General features: G+C 49.2%; 1 protein-coding gene across 1 annotated transcript in view; it reads right to left on the bottom strand.

Annotated features, from left to right (window-relative positions):
- LOC146857723 (kelch-like protein 31) overlaps positions 1 to 17,912 on the bottom strand; it is a 61,148-nt gene that overhangs the window by 6,473 nt on the left and 36,763 nt on the right. The window contains exon 2 of the mRNA XM_085648319.1: positions 13,794 to 14,990. Coding sequence (XP_085504445.1) covers positions 13,794 to 14,971 — 1,178 coding nt within the window. The 5' untranslated portion in view covers positions 14,972 to 14,990. The remainder of the gene's footprint in view (positions 1 to 13,793; positions 14,991 to 17,912) is intronic.

Here is a 17,912-nt window from a genome sequence, read left to right as displayed (position 1 = left end):
TTCGGCCAGTGGGTCTTCTTTGGCTTCAGTGGGCTCCTGTGCTTGCTCAGGGCCTGCTTTGACATGGCCTGCTTTGACTCTACTGCATTTGGTGAGTCGCTTGGGCCTTGCTGGTCCCAAGACTGCACCTTCTTTGTTTGCCACGTCTATTGCTGCTGCCAAGGCTGTTGATGCTCCCGCTGGACACCGACCTCGTAGTTCTCGACTTCTGGCGTGGAACAGCTTGTGAATGGCTCCTGGTCTTCTACAGTATCGCCTGTTCCTCACAGCTGCAGCGACAAGGTCACCGTCATCACTTCTGCATCTTCCATCATCGGTGGTCATTGGTCTTCTGTGCCTCCTGGTCACTTCCGAGTGGCATAGACTCTGTCCCCTCTGCTTGCAGGTACTCCTGTCCAAAAATCCATCCTTGGATTCCACTAGACTCTTTCACCTTCTTCGGCAGTGGCACCGTTTTTTAAGTCCTCCATTGTGGTCTACTGCGTATTCCGATTTCACTTCTCAGGTCTTTCTATGGTTGTCTAAGACCACTAAAATCACCATAAGGTTTGCATGGATTAGTGCAAGGCGCTTCACTTAAGTAAGTGGACACCATTTGGTAAGCCAGCCACCAACAGGGAAGGAATGCTTTCAGTGCCAGTCTGATTGCCTGGAGCTCCAGAAGGTTGATTTGGAGACCGGACTCCACCGGAGACCAGACCCCTCTGATCTCCGTCTCTCCCAGGTGGCCGCCCCATCCCAGGAGTGGAGCATCTGTCACCATCATTAGATCTGGTTGGGGAAGGGAGAGGGATCTGCCTCTGACCCAGTCTTGGTTTGTTAGTCACCACTGCAGTTGTTGCACAGTTCCCTTCGAGATCTGAACATAATCAGAAAGATTCCCCTGATGCTTCACCCACTGGAACTTCAGGTCCCACTGCAGAGCCCTCATATGCCATCTGGCATGATCCACCAGCAGGATGCAGGAGACCATGAGGCACAGCAGCCGCAGAGTCATTTTCTCCAAAATCTTGGGCACCAGAAAGTAGCGAGAATAACAACCACGTCCAACATCTAGCACTCTCTCTATGGCCCACTTGACCAAGAGAGCTGTAACTTCCTTGCAGAGAAGTGTCAAATGATCCTCTGACATACAGTAGTAGGAGGGTGGCATGGTAAGAGGTATAGTCTCGAAGGGGTGGGAGTAGCCCCTTTGGACGATTTGCAGAACCCACCTGTCCAACATGATGGATTGCCAGGGCAGGAGACAATGGTGAATTCTGCCTCCAACTGGCCGTTGATGGCCTGGAACTTGGAATAGAAAGGTTTGGCGGCAGTGGCAAGGGGTAAAGGGTATACTGGCCTGCCTGCTGGCTCACTGACCCATGTCCGCAGCCATGCAGGGCTGGACAGTTTGCATGACTCGGTGGCTGGACTGGACAGGACGTGGCTTGGACCCCCTCCATAGCCACAAAAGGGATGAAAGACAGACTGAGGTGGACGGGAGTTAGCTGTGAGGCCCAAGGATCTGGCCGTAGCTTGAGAATCCTTGAAGCGCTCAAGCGCTGAGTCTGCCTTGTCGTTGAAAAGGCAAGTTCCATTGAAGGGCATGGCTTTCAAAGAAGATTGGACATCCCCCAAGAAGCCGGAAGTCCTCACCCATGCGTAGCGCCTGAGAGCTACCGACGTAGCAATCATTCTGCCCAGTGAATCAGCGATATCGAGTCCACAATGGATGGTGACTTTGGCTGTGTCTCTCCCGTCCGTAACTGCCTGGGAGAGAATGCCTGGGCCTTCTTTGGGCAATGAGGCAGCACATGTGCAACCGTATCCCAGATAGTGCAGGAGTATTGGCCCAAGAGGCAAGCGGTATTTACCAACCGCAGTGCCAAGCTACAGGAAGAAAACATCCTCTTCTCAAGATGGTCCAGATTCTTGGATTCCCTAACCGGGGGAGCAGAAGGGAAGGCACCTTTCGAAGATGAGGATTGGACAACCAAGGTCTCAGGGGAGGTATGTTGCGTTAGAAACGCTGGGTCGTCCGGAGCGGGGTGATGGCGGGAGGCGGTTGCCTTGCTGTCCACAGGAGCCCCTGTGCTGGGCTTGGTCCAGGTGCCTAGAACGACATCAGTGATGACTTCTTTGAATGGCAAAAGGGGTTCAGAAGTGGAAGCAGGAGGCTGAAGCACCTCTGTCAGGAGGTTAGTCCTGACTGCCACCAAAGAGAGTTAGAGACCTCGGACCTCAGCTACCCTCCTCATCACCACAGCATAGGAAGCTCCCTCCTCCGTAGCCACGGTAGAGGGTGAAAGCAAGCCAGTGTCAGGGGATGTTTCCAGATTACTGACCTCACCGAGGTCCAGCCGACAGTCCGGTTCTTCAATCTGATCAGTTAAAGGATACATCTGCCCCTCCCATTCCTCTTCACCAACTTCTGGCCCAAAAGGAACGCCAGGGATGAACACAGACAAAAGTCCCTCACAGCATCAGAACTGATGCTGGTCAACATCGATCTGGCTCCGTGCTCACTTTGGACGGATCCACGGGGCCCTCTGGAGTTGGGCTGAAGCCACCGGCTCAAAGGCCTAGGGCCCCCAACCAACTCTGCGGGGCCTGAGCTGCCCTAAAATGAGGTAGTGGATCTCATAGAAGTTTTGTATTTGGGCAGGAGACGCTCCAGCTCCTGAAAAAGTGGGGAGGCGTGGAGTCGTCTCAGAACATGGCTCCGGGGACGGAGCTTTCGAGCGACGATCCTCGGAGTCCCACGTCATGTCGTCCGACGGACGGGGAGAAGTTGAAGAACACCTGTGCTTCTTTAACTTCTTTGTGTGTGCCTGACTAACCCGACCTCCCTGATGACTTAGAGTGCGATAGACTGTGATAGTACTCATGACCTTCCCCTCAAATGAGAACGGGAGCGACGCGGAGCGAAGCGCTGGGTCTCCAACAGCTTTGGGGACCGCTCCCGCAAAGCCTTTGGGTTCATGGCCTGGCAAGCGTAGCACAACTTTAGGTCGTGGTCGTGCTCCAGACACCAAAGGCACACGAGATGCGGATCCGTCACAGACATCGCCCGATGACAGGAGCCACAGGGCTTGAAGCCAGTCTGACGTTGGAACATCCTCGACACACCAGGGGGCATATTCACAAGAAACTATCGTCGAGTCAACGCCACTTTATCGCGGCCAAAGTTGCGATAAAAATACCTTCCCATTCACAGGCCGGTGTAAACAGCCCACAGCTCCAGTTTAACCGCGATAGCAGACACAAAAAACATCGCCACAGAGGCTCCCCACAACTATCGCTTATGAGATGCAGGGTGGGCGTTCCCGTGCCAAAAGCCGCAACAACATCACACCTCAACATTCTCAACGACCAGACAGAACTGCGATAAAAACACAAAACAGGCGATAAGGTGCGTTAGCACCAGGAAATCTACACCTGGTGTAAAGTCGGACGGCAGCCTGCACCACCAAAGGGAGACCAGCCCAGGGCCACATCGTAAGGGCAACAGATGCCATTAAGCCACCCATCATGCGGCCCGGACACCCAAGAGGGCCACAACACCCACCGACACCACCCCAGGACCACAGCCCACACCTGGAACACCCTCACACCACCACAGACGCAGCGCAGACAAAGACAGCAGACCCCCAGGAAGCATACCAGCCGCACAGACCCATCCTGATAATGTCACCATCCACCACAGGCTGAAAGGGACAACCACCCCACGCATCCCGACCATCATCGCCCAACAGGCCTACGGCACCAACACAGCGGACAACCAGCATCCCACCCCACACCAAGCTGCTGACTTGGCTGCACCTGTTGGCCCCTGGCACCCCCATATCAACACCCGCCAGAGTCGGAGGAGTCCCACTGCCAGCCACATCAAAGTCCCTCACACCTGTCCTGGACATCACCATCACCCTGGTACTCCAGTCCCCATACGTCCAACACAATGCGCAGGTCACGCTGGAGACCAAGCAAGGATCATACGCCATAGCAGGATGCAAGCACGTGTTGGGGGCAATCCACAGCACACATGTCCCACCTGTGCCCCCTGGTGAAACAGCACACAATCACCGCAGCAGAAAGCACACGTCCCACCCCAATGTGCAGGCAACAACAGAACACCGTGGAACCTCCAACAACGTTGCCTTCAAATACACAGCCAGTGTGCATGATTCTTCCATCCGCCGACAGTCCATCAGCAACCAGTGTTCCCAGGATGGCACCAAGGGAAATGCGCAGCCCCTTGGCAAGTTCCAAATGAACACCCCACTCACCTCAACTCCACAACCATGCAAATCGCAACTCTGGCAATGCACATGTCACAAAATCACAACCAACATGCACAACAACATGCCCACCCACCAGACACGACAGAACAACTCACAATGGTTACCTGGCCAAGCCGTGAACATGAGCCGTCAACGGCATGGCACCTCAGCCACACAACAGCCGAATGTGGGGAGAGGTGGCAAACAGGCATGTGTGAAGGATGCATTAGTACCATGATTGGGAAAGTACACAATGCCAAGAGTGGCGGAGATGTGCTGGACAGACCGCAGTATGCAGCACACACCCATATCCATGGCGACATACACCTCTGGTGTATGGTGTGTAGTGGACAGTGGATGCAACCATGTCACCACAGCCAGTGGGGGACCTCGCGGAAATCTTGCCTATTATGCCCCCCCAAGCGTGACCGGATTGGGATGGCCCGGCATATGCCATGCCAGCGTAGGGGTGTGAATAAGTAGCACGTAGCCCTGGGCGAGGTCGTCTTCCAGAAAGCCCAATGTCTCTGCCAGGGCGGCGCCTCTCACCCCGCCATGAGGCCGACGCCGTTCTCTAGAGCGGAGTTGCCTGCGACGCTGTGTGCCTGCCGGACCAGGAACCCGACAGGCCCGCCCCTGCGCAGCCAGGCCTCACTGATCACCTGCCGACACCGGCGTGTGTCAAGGAGGGCCCACCACGTTCCGGCTCAAGCTCCAGACTTGAGTCCCACGACCTTGGCAGCCTCCTCAGACCATCACGGCCTGCACGACACGGGTCCGCTTTAGTTCTTTTTCGTTGACGTATTCTACTACCGCCTCAGGCCTACTCCTCGGCCCAGTAGGTCTCATGTGTGAAACTGTGTCCTGAGTCATGAATGGCAGTGACCCCAAATCAGGGCCACCGGCAACAGCACCAGACTCCCTTCGATCAGTGAGGCATAGTTCCATATGGGCTTCTTGCGACACATGGTGCCACTAACCCTGTTCAATGCCAGCCTCCGACACATGGTGCCACTAACCCTGTTCAACGCCAGCCGGCGACACGTGGTGCCACTAACCCTGTTCAACGCCAGCCGGCGACACATGGATGAGGGACCAGGATTACCCTGCGGACCAGTAGGTCCCACATCCAGCACCTAGGCGCAAATCACGAATGGCAGAGTCCACAGCAATGGTTGCACGGAGAGGAGTAAGAGGAAGATGCGGCTCAGACCGGATAAAACCCTGGTCACATACACGGAGGTGTTCCAACACATGGTGCCACTGAACCTGAACTACGCAGGCCGGTGGGGCCATCCAACCTATGCCGGCGACACGTGGTGAATGGGTCGTGCTGACCTCTGCCTCGGATGTATGACGTTACAACGCACACTTTTACAACGCATGCACTTACAACGCATTTTTTACAACGCATAATCCATTACAACGCATGACATTACAACGCATGACACTACAACGCATTTTTAAAAACTACCTTTACAACGCATTTCCATTACAACGCATAATACCTTTACAACGCATACCATTACAACGCATTATATTAAATTGCATTTAAGGTAAGTATTAGATAGTATAGGGGTAAAAGTTACTTTTCTAACTCCAGGGGGTGCAACAGTAGGGTAAGTGTTGGATAGTATAGGGGTAAAAATTACTATTCTAACTCCAGGGGGTGCAACAGTAGGGTAAGTGTTGGATAGTATAGGGGTAAAAATTACTATTCTAACTCCAGGGGGTGCAACAGTGGAGTAAGTGTTGGATAGTATAGGGGTAAAAATTACTATTCTAACACCAGGGGGTGCATCAGTAGGGTAAGTGTTGGATAGTATAGGGGTAAAAATTACTATTCTAACTCCAGGGGGTGCAACAGTAGGGTAAGTGTTGGATAGTATAGGGGTAAAAATTACTATTCTAACTCCAGGGGGTGCAACAGTAGGGTAAGTGTTGGATAGTATAGGGGTAAAAATTACTATTCTAACTCCAGGGGGTGCAACAGTAGGGTAAGTGTTGGATAGTATAGGGGTAAAAATTACTATTCTAACTCCAGGGGGTGCAACAGTAGGGTAAGTGTTGGATAGTATAGGGGTAAAAATTACTATTCTAACTCCAGGGGGTGCAACAGTAGGGTAAGTGTTGGATAGTATAGGGGTAAAAATTACTATTCTAACTCCAGGGGGTGCAACAGTAGGGTAAGTGTTGGATAGTGTAGTGTAATATTATGCGTTGTAATGGTATGCGTTGTAATGGTAGTATGCGTTGTAATGGAATGCGTTGTAAAGGTAGTTTTTAAAAATGCGTTGTAGTGTCATGCGTTGTAATGTCATGCGTTGTAATGGATTATGCGTTGTAAAAAATGCGTTGTAAAGGTAGTGCGTTGTAAAAGTTGCGTTGTAAAGGTTGCGTTGTAAAGGTTGTTCCCCTCTGCCTCAGGCCTACACCACGGTCAGGTAGGTCACACATTTGGAACTGAGTCTTGATTACACCATGGCAGTGAACACCATTTAAGGCATAGGACAAGTCACTATACTCACTTCGATGTGGTGCCAACAAGTCTGTGCATGGCATCACAACCACACGCGGACTACTGCCCTCGGCCTACGATGCGCACAAGTGGGTCATAGATTTGGAACTGAACATCGGTTATTCAAAAGGCAGAATACACGTCATCGCAGACACGGAGAGGCGTAAGAGGCTGACGCGTTGCAGTCCGGAGGGAACAAGATCATCGTTACGGAGGTGATCAAACACTACCAACAACTGCCCTTGTGTCACTAACTCTGTGCCTCTCCAGTCAACGACACGTGGCTGTGGGCCACTGCTGACCAGTAGGTCACAGAATCTTCATTTTGCAATGGCTGAGTTCATATCAGCGTACCGGCATCATCGCAGACAGCATCTCCTCTCAGCCCCGGTGCCACTAAGTCTCTTCCCCGACAATCATGGACATTCTCTGGTCGAACTTTGGTGGCGTCTGAGTCTATGGACTAGGGGGCAGTTTTCATTCTCATGTAGCTGAGACCAAATTGGTGGTGGCAACGAGACTGTCACATTCCACTCCTCCATTTGCTGCTTCCGGATCAAATCAAACCTTTCGGCGTCATGTCCTGGAGGACACCTTCCACTGTCCCCCGATACCCTCCGCAACATACACCTCGAACATTGATGGTCACCCGCTCAGGTCGCATGGCCCATCTGACTGCACCGCAAGTCACCTCCCATGGCTGGGTGCCTGTGCCGGCCGCTGTGCATCCGGGGCAACTAACTCTGTGCTGGTCAGGTCCCCCTTCTTCTGAGATATTGGATGGCCCCTGAAGCGTTGGCTTTGGGGTCATCAACGCCATTTATCTGTGGCCTTGCGCTGTACGCAGCCTCCGGGCCCAACAGCGTCCCACCAGGGCTCACACACCAAATCATGTCCTGACCGGCCCGGACGTAGCATCACCACAGGATGCACATACCACCACTGCAAGTACCACCTCCAGCAGCCATCTGCCACAGTCGACACGGTAGTCCTGACAGACTTACGGAGTTGCTCAGACCTGATACCCTGCTCAGCACTCCAGGTGCCAGTGACTCAGTGCACTGCAAGCCATTGTCCGTTACTGATTGAGTTTTGAGCTGTGGAGAGGTTGCGCAGCTATGTCACCTCAGACAGTGTGGGGGCCCTGAGACGTTGATGGGGAAGATGATGCAGGTATGACACACCCCACTGCATCTGTATCAGGTGTCTGCGGGAGGGACACAATCCGAGACTTTTTCTTCACATGGGCGCGCTCATCTCTAGTGTCCCATCCCCAGTGCACTGCAACTCACTGACACTTCTGTTTGCATGTTGGCTGTCCTCTGGACTTTCTCCGGCTCTCTCCATGTTGCTCAGCAGTTTACTCTTGTATGCATATGTTTTCTGTTTCCGTTGCACTGGTGTCTAATGTTCAAGTGGTTGCCAGCACCAGACATTCCGTGCGGAATGGCTTACACTCACCCCACACACATCCAGCACAGGCCTCACTGTACATGTGGCCCTGCCAATATAGTGGCTGGGCGCATGTGCCTGTAGCCAGTTCAACATGATATCTGCGTATGTCCCAGTGGTCTTGTTATATGCATGAGGACCCTGGGCCGAAGCCATTACATTGTGCTGTGTACATCGGATGCAGACGTGTCACCACAGGCAGCGGGTTGGAGCTTGGACATGTAGCTTTGTTGTCATCCACTCAATTTGTAAGGGGAGTGGCCAGGGCCATCGTACGCAGAGCCAACATGGGTGTGTGACTATAATTTGACCGCCCCTGCCTGAGGTTCTGTACTGTGAATGTGCAACTGCATGTGTCTCTATGGCAGTGTGGGTCACCTTAGTGGGGTGTTGGTGGCCCCTGAAGGGTGATGGACACCTACGTATGTGTCCTGGTTCGCATTCCATGGGTTCGGCCCCCAACCACACCTGTTGGGCCACCTCCTTTTGGTGTGCAGGAACATGGCATTGTGGTGCGATGTGTGGGTGGGTGAAGTGTCGTGATCCAGCTGTGCTTGCGGATGCTTCCTGCTGTGTGGTCTGTTGCAGGCTGGGTGTTCTCCTCTGAGTAGCTTGGCTGTCCGGATCCTGGTGGGGGGTTGCATGGGATATCCATGTGCTGTTGTAGGGCATTGGTGTTGACGGTGTGGTGGTCCTCTCCAGCATCACTGATGTGTTGTATTTGGTGCTCTGCTGAAGGTGTTGTGTGCCCCTCTGCAATGTGAAGGGGAGGTGCGTATTGACTTTGCGTTGACATATATGTTGGCGCATTGTGCAGGTTTGCAAGCAGACTGTATGGCAATGTACATTGTGACTGTTTGGGGGGTGCTTGATTCTTCTGCGGGACAGTGTACATTTGGTCTACATGATGGATGTGATGTCGTACGCGTACATTTCCATTTCACAGTTTCCGCCTCCGTCAGATGTAGTAGGCATGTTTCTGCGCATGTGCGGAGCCAGTTATGTCCTCTGTTCTGCAGTGTCGTCTTGTTCCTTGTTGTCATCAATGTGGGAGTGCTGTTCGTGCTATGTGTGTGTGCTGCAGTGTGCCAAGGGGATCGGGTCCGTGGACCGGTGTGATTGTGGGTGTGCAGTATGCTACACCTTGTTGTGCATGTATGCCATTGTGCCCACTCCCCCCGTACCCCCCAGTTCCTGTTGGTTGCACTCCCTGTTGATGTTGTATCAGGTCCCCTCAAGCTGTGTCCGTACTCCCTACTCCTTGCACCGTCTCCACACTGATGATTGTGGCCTGGGTTTCCTTCTGCTCCTCCGGTGGTGCTGGACTGCCACCTCCTGTCACCGTTGGTGCCTTCCTGTTGGCAGCAGGTTTGTTCCTAGTTTATGTAGTCACGTCCTGCCGGTGCCTATTGGCCTCCTGGATTGGCCTCCTGGGCACTCCGACTGCAATCCAGGTGGTCTGCTAGTGGGTCAGTTGCTGGTAGTGTTCTGGTACCTCCGTGACACTGGTCTTGTTTTCCTACGGTCTGCACCCTGTCTTCCTCTCCCTCTTCTCCTTGGCCTTCCCCGACCCAGTTGTTCCTTGTTGGTAGTCTGTGGGGTTGTGGGTTCGAGTTGGCCCCTGCACTGGGTCAGGGTGCATCCATGTTGCTACGTGCTTTGGATTATTTTTGGTGTCTTTTTTCCGTGGTTTTTATGATGCATTGTTCCGCCATACACGTGGGCTTTGCTGGCCTGTGGCTAGTTTTTGCTACTTTTTGTACCGCGGTTGGCCTCATCGCATGTTTTCTTGCGTTCGCGTATCGCATTTATGTGGCGTGGCATTGATTTTCATGCGGAGATTTGGCGTGTTATCTGGTGACTATCGCATGCTACCGCCGTGTGAATTCCACGTTGGCAAGGGGTTATTTTCCCACGATAGGCTGCGATATTGAAAGTTGCGTAACGCTACTCTTGTGGTAGTTATCACACGTTCTTGCGAATATACCCCCAGGAGTCCAAGACTCAAGAAAAAGGTCGACAAAAAGGCTATCCAGAAAATTGCTAAGGGGTAGCTCTCTCCGGATCTGCGCTTAGGCTGGCATGGAAAAAGAAAAAACAGCGCGCATTGGTGGCATCTATATAGGTCCCGGGACGTCATCCTGGTGCCCACGATGCCGCTGACGGACGTGGAGTCTAACGACGCCACATACAGACGCGCAGGGGTACTGATTATGAAAAATCACTGGATCCAGACTGACGTCTGGGGGAAATTCTAAGGTAGAGAATCTACAACTAATGGTCTCTATCAGATACACAAAAAACAATTCCATTGCAGGGAACACATAGACAAGCAGTTTAACATGTCTTTTCTAAGATTTACACAACAGGCAATTACTTTTCATTTAGAGGAAATGTTTACATATGTATGATTAATAGAGCATGGGAATACTTTTTCATTTACACACTCCCTGGGTGGATTCTATAGGGAGAAATTAGGCAAAAATTAAGTTCTGGAGTATAGTCACAGTTTGCCTAAATGCTACTCAGTTAAAAGAACATCAACTCTCAGTAGCACAAAATAGGTCGAAAAAGAAAAGGAATCAGCGGTGAAAAGCAAGTCAATCCTCTGAGGTCACCTGAGTCGAATGTGGGATGCAAGACTTTCGTTTAAGCATCGTAAAAGAAAACCAAGGGTTACAAACCACTGGGTAATTCTGCTGCTTTCCAGCCACTCCCTGGCCAGGAGCTCATTTCAATACTTTACCCATTAATGCCCCCCCCCACCCCCCTGTCCATGTAACTTCTTTCCCTCCCAGCCCCGGTCCATTTTAACTTGTGTCTAGTCCCTACCAGAATGGCCTGCCTTGTTTTCGTTTAGTTGAAGTGAATTATTATTTCTCTAGTGTAGGATTTCTTGGAGTCGATGTGTAAGCATTCATACGCTGGAATTGTTGCTGTCGGCTCTTAGAGTGATCTGAGCATCATCCGCATAAGATTGGAATCCTAAATTATATTGTCCAATAATCATGGTTAGGAATAGAGGATATAGATTAATGGGGAGGGGGCAGTGGGTACTGCTGTGGTATCCACAAGGGAGCATAAATGGTGAGGAGGTGTGTGTTCTCATATGTATCACTCAGTTTCATGCGACTAAAATAAGAAGAGCCAGTTTAAGGCTACGTCACAAGCTTCCTTAAAGTAGTGAGCCAGGAGCAGCAAGTCTGCAGCATCGAACACACTGAAGAGAGATTCAGTGGTCCCAGGAGCTGACACCCCCTTTGTTCACTCTTTCTAGTAGATTGACTATCATGTCCTAAGAGTCGTCTTGGTTCCCTGTCCTGGTTTGATACCAGCCTGGTCTTCATCAAATAGATTGTATTATTCTATAGGGATTGTAGTTGACTAGTGGACACGGATACCAGCCTCTACCAATGAGTGGGAGGCTTGCAATGGGATGATAACTGTTGGAATCAGCAGAGATTAGATTTAATTATTTAAGAAGTTGTCTCATGAGAGCACTTGTAATTGCTTGGGTAAATTCCTACCCGAAATGATGAATTTATTTTTGAGGAAATGGTAGTTGTATGGAATTTATGTAAAAGCCACATAAGGGTTTATACATTACAGCTACTTGGAACATGGGCTCCGGCTCTTCATTGTATGCGAGTGAATGCTTGGCACAGCATGGGTGATGCACCACACCATTCCAAGGTCCCTCCCACTGGACGGAGACATGGTGTCTGACTTTATCAGCTTCTGCAGGTTGGAGGATAATGCTGACTCCTCATTAGGCCTTGGAGCACATGTGTGATGGCCTTGCCCTTTTTCTGAGACAAAAAGAGGGTCTTAGCACAGCAACAGGTCAGAGGAATGTTGGAGCAGAAGGCAGTGTTTAAATGTGATCTGCTATGGTGGTAGCTTATTTAAACTATCTATGGCAGGAGATCCCAGAGAGCCCAGCAGGCTCCTGATATGCCGCATAGCCCTCAAGCACCCTGTGTATAGCGTGGGCTCTTAGCAAATGACAAATAAGTTGGCTACATCTGAGGGCAATGAGGTGGTACCATCCCTCAAAGGGTCAGAAGCAAGGAGAGACTGCGTGATAGATGTACAAAGGATTTTTGGGTTGCAAACCCTGCAATTCACAAGTTCATGCTTTTTGCGACTGCAATTTTATTTTGTAGTGTACAAAATCCATTTCAAATTTTCCGTTGCAAATTGTGACCTGTCTAATGAATATTAGTGAGGCACGTCGGCCTGCGACCCCCTGCGAATGGTGATTTTGCATACTGACATAATAGTACATATTGGTTTGCAAAATGTGTTTCCATTTGCAAAGCATTGGTGTGCAATTCGGAAATCAACTTGGGAATGGAATCTTTGTATATCTGACCCTCTAGCTTTGTGGGATTATGGTTGAGCAGCAACAGCGCAGTTTAGTCTATATGCACATGTGGCACAGCAAAGGAAGACAGTCCAGGAGCGGCCCGTGCAGGTAAGAGCGATGAGACGGTGGGGCTGAGTTGGGGGGGATTCGACAGATGACCACGAGGGGAAATCTAAATAAATAATTTCCCCTCGTTGTCTTTCAAAATCCCCTTCCCCACCCCGCCCCACCACTCTGACCAGCACGGGCCGCTGCTGAGAGGGTCCTTGCCAGCATAGGCTCGCTGTGCTTGTCTGAGAGTGAGGCAATATATATGACAGACCCCGTGGATTCAACCACGTTGTTGCACTGTCCAACGAAACCACAAACTGAAGAGACGGCATAACCAGACAGTCATCTCTTTCATTCTAACCATGGCCTGCGTCGAATTCAAAAGATGGGTGCTCCTCACCAAGAAAAGTTCTCACAGGGGTAGTGTCTTATCAAAGGAACAAAGAGAAGCTTTTGAGATGTGAGGCTAAATGTAATTTTGTTTTATAAGGTATCACAATACCACAGGTGTATTCGAGTTTTGGAAGGTGGGAGATTTGTAAAGGAAACACAAAGCATTACATTTCAGCTTTCAGGAGTCAAAGCCATTGAAGATTTCTGTATGTGACTGACATGTGAAACGTGTGATTACGATTAAACATATTGCAAACAGCTTCATCTTCAGTATAGACTAGTGACCGAATTATGTATTTTTCTGCATGATTCACTTGTCACCAGCATTACCTGCTGGCTGCATTTCTTGTCTATTACTGGCATAAACAGCTGACTCCATGAGTTGCTTCTTGTCTACATACTGCTATCACATGCTTCTTTTGTTATATGCACATACTACTCACTGCATAATTTACTTGTTATCAGTATCAACTGCTGGACGCATGATCTACTTGTGAGGAACTGCTGACTGTATGCTTGGTCAGTTACCTGCCTAAACCTCTGACTACATTCTTTGCCTACATTGACCCCTGACACACTTTTGTAGGCTGACTTACAGCTACTATACAGTACTATACAGTTGCATACAGAAATTCTAATCACTTCTTGCTTGCTCTAGTTATTCCATATTGTGTGAACTGGCTATTAGCGTACACCTCTGGCCAAACACTTAGCTTGCATACCGCTAGCTACACGCTTGGTCTTTTACCTGCATACACTGCTGACCGCATGCTTGGCTTGGTTTCTGGCATCATTCTGGTCTTCTCCTCCAGCGACGTACAGGAATCCGTCCATGACAGCTACACATTGATTGAAGCTTTTAGACGGTAAGTCTGCCAGATTGACCCAGTGCCCCTCTGAGTCCCTGTACCTGACTTCCCGACTCAGAGATTTTTCAGATGATGCTGTGCGACCTGCAACTGCCACCAACACTCTTTGACCTCCGCGAATTTGCGTTCTCTTGGACTGCAGTGAGTTTTGCTGAAAAGGAAGTAGGTGATAATTCATGGCTTCCACCAGCAGCCGATGGCATTCAGGATCCAGCATCATTCGTGGGACTGGCTGTATATGGGTCACCAGATCCTGTGCTGTGATGATTCCAAATCGGACTTTACTTATTAAGGAAGCAGCATGCTTTGCACGTTCTGTGTTGAAATCCAGCCATTTCGTGGCAATCTGGAAGGCGGTCACTTCAGAGGGAATACACAGGTCATCATCTGCTAGCAGCTCTTGTACCTGCTCCAGGGGCAACTTCAGAAACTGTTCAGTCCCTGAAAACTCCACCAGGTTCTCCTTCATAAACCGTCCGGCCACTTGGCGGGTGTTGGCGAGTTCATACTTCTCCGAAAGGTTGGTGATGTACAAACAGTTGTCAACATTCATCTCCTGAGTTAGGAAGTTTGTACACATGGCTAGTAGAGTGGTCATCTGAAGGAAGCTGGCCGTTGAGATTGTGCTGCCAATAGTGTAGAGTGAGAGGCCAAGCTTCCCTGTATAAGCATATTTGAGCACTGTGGCCAACCCAACTGGAGAAACGTCCTTGAGATCCAGGCGCTGAAGACTGGGCTCCTTCCTCAGCAGGGTGTTGAAGTAGGCACTGCAGGAAGCAAGAACAACTTTGTGGACATCAAAGTCCTTGGTCTTGGTAGAGATGGTGAAATCACAGAGGAAGTGCTCCTGCCGCATGTTGCTTATGGCCTCCAGGAGCTCGAGTCCATGCTTGGAGTTGTGCACTTCAGTGGCAGTGCAGCGAAAGCCGTTAGACCCACCATCTAAGAGGCCATTGAGTGTGTTGAGCTGTTCAATGTCCAAGCTTGTGTCATCTCCCACCAGGGTTGGGCCTGCCTCCACTTTTGGCTTTTTTGGGTTCTTCTTTTTAGGAGCCATCTTCTTAGGAAGGGGGGACCTAAAAAGACAGAAAATATTGATAACTGATAAATGAGAGAGGTTTCTGCGAACTCTTTAGCCCCACCCTGCCTGACCCAGGGGCATCAACTGTGTACCCAACCACTGACTACTTGAAGCATATGGAAATGTTAACTGAAACAAAATAGTGTATTGGCTCTCGGATTCATGCAATTTAGTTTAGTCATTTTAATTTTCGAAAAATATGTAGCCATTGGACAATTACTCATGTGTGCCTATTTGAACTAGTCTGACCAAGGCCCCTTTTCAGTCAGGCATGATATCATTTCTGCAGGTACAAGACTGAGCTTGGGTGAGGATGGCTTGGAATGAACATCGCTTCTTTCCAGTAGATACAAATGACGTTGGCTTGTGACTAGAAAAGTCCCAATTTTCAGCAACCATTTGAACGTAAAATACTTAATTCTCAGCGTATACTGTATGCAAATTAGCACCACTACGTCCTATGTATTTTGTATGTCAGAATATTGATATAAAAAATATTGATATTCTGACTAACAATTCATGAATATCGTTTACAGAAATATTGATACACTAGGTAGAGATTTTATTTGATTTTTGTTAGCGATATGTCAGACACTCTAATTTTGTCAGACCATATTTAGGCCACAATATTTAGATGCCATATCCCTTCTTAAAAGAAAAGGTGTCTTCTGTTTTAAAAAAAAGGAGAAATTGTGGAACCCCATACGAAAATGTAAATTGTAGCTTTCATATGATCAAGAGTGTATAACAATGGATACTTAAGAACGTTACATATAGGTTTTGTTCCACAGTCCCTTTAACTCTAAGGAACAGAAGTTTTTCTTTCATAAGAAGTTAGTTGCTTTGATGTTTGGATAGAAAGCAAGTTGAGCGAAGGCAACATGGCGGCTGGGAGAGTAGCCGGCAAATCAGGCCATGCTTGAGCTCCCTTGAGGTCCCTGCCGCTTTTTCCTTTAATACTTCCATTATCAAGGAGAACCAGCAAAATTGGCATGACATTTTAGTGATTCCCCTAACACCCACAAATTCAGGATATCCTGTTTACTACACACCAATCTAGACACAGTGTTCGAGGTAGGACTTCCTGTGGGCTCTTGTCCATTGGCTTACGCTCGCACTCTGGAGCTGTGAAGAACTTGCTCTCTTTAATGGATCTTTATTGCTTTCAATAGATTTTGATACACCCTAATGAGTATCTTGGGTACAACATTTTCATTACAACATGTTCATATCGGCATTTGCGGGCAACTGCAGATGAAGTATACATGTTTCAAAGGTCACATTTGGCAATATGTGGCTAAAACCAAGCAGGAAAAACCTGAACCAAAATTGAGATTTAGGAAAACGGTTTATTATATGGTGTAGTTGTGGCACCTCACCATGTAATAAACTCACTACCTTTACTGGGTCCAGTAGGATTCCTTTGAAAAATCTTAGCTCAACACTGGGTGCTCCCATTCTGGGAGCATCTGTGGCTCTGAGCAGTCAGGCTTTGTCAAAGGAACAAGTATATAGCAATAAAAGTACCAAAACAACTGAATAAGAAAGAAACAAGACTCAAAATAATCCAACACCAATTTGTAAAAATGGGTTGTATTGTTATCTTTAAAATGACACCTCAATGACAAAAATCTCCCAGACGGTTCTGGTGGTATGAATTTTTAAAGGAACGATAAATCACTGCTTTTCCTTTCAACACAATAAATTATAATAGATAGGCCTTGTGGTCAAAATTTGCAAACTTTGGAAAACTTTTATAAAGTTGCAAACTGCTATTCCGGGTTGCTTTGGGCGGCCAACTCCGGCAAGAAGCGAGTCACAGAGGCCAAGGAGTCTAGGTTGAGCAGTTGCCTTGTATTCAAAACAATCTCTAATCCTGTTCCATGCTCTACGGGGCTACTCCTCAGTCCACAAACACAGTGGGCCAACGTTGGCCACAGGGGTCAATGTCCATCGAAGTCCGGTTGAATTCCATCTAAAAACCAGTTGCCACTGATCTACTGGTCTCCGGTTACAGTGAAACCAGCGGTTCCCTTTCACTGGTGGTAACTGTAGGAAGGTGGATATCTGACTATGGTTACCCCCAACTTTTTGCCTAGTGTCTAGCTGGTTTTTCGACTTAGTTGGCCTGAGATCCTGCCATTCAGGGTCTCAGGCTGTCTGCTCTCTCTTTAAAATGGACTCCATGTACCCTAGGTACATTCCCAATTGGTAAGGTTCACCTTATTGGACCCTGTACAGTGTACCCTAGGTACCCAGGGCATAGGTGTACCCTAGGCCTCCCAGGGGCTGCAGCATGTATTATGCCACCCCTGGTCTGGCCTTCCAATCAGACACAACTTGCTGATCACTCAGCTGGGGCAAGGTCGTGTAATCACCCCTTGCTTAGATATAGTATACCTATATCTACCCTTAAAATAGACACATGTGTACCTGTCAGCCACTCCTATGGCAGGCCTTAACAATCCTGGAGGCAGAGTGCTTGGTAACATGTGAGATGGTGCTCTAGCATGAGCTGAGCCTGTCTGCAGCTTTCGGAACCATGACCTTATAGCTGTTCTATGATATAGCCTACCATATACTCTTAAAGTACCTTATAATCTTAAACGGTTATGGTAACTATGGTTTGGCTTTATCAAAACATGTCGTGTAAGGTGTCTAACACTTTGGAATAATACCCCCATACCAGTTCTGGTGAGGAGGATATTATTCCCCCTTCTAGAGGGAGAGACATGTTAAAATCCTACTTTGCTGTTTAACTCTAACCAAAGCCTCAGCATCACAAAATGGATGCTGCTGCGACAGACACGAATCTGACCTCCTGCTGCTGGGAGTGATCCCGGCAAGGGAGGCTTGGACAATAGGTTTCCTGCTTGGGGAGGTGCTAGCACCTCCCCAGACAGAATTTAGTGTATTG

This window comes from Triturus cristatus, chromosome 3_2 (assembly GCF_964204655.1).
Source record: "Triturus cristatus chromosome 3_2, aTriCri1.1, whole genome shotgun sequence".
In the NCBI taxonomy this organism is placed as follows: Eukaryota; Metazoa; Chordata; class Amphibia; order Caudata; family Salamandridae; genus Triturus; species Triturus cristatus.
The sequence above is the reverse complement of the archived record's forward strand: the minus strand, read 5'-3'. Positions and strand labels throughout refer to the sequence as shown.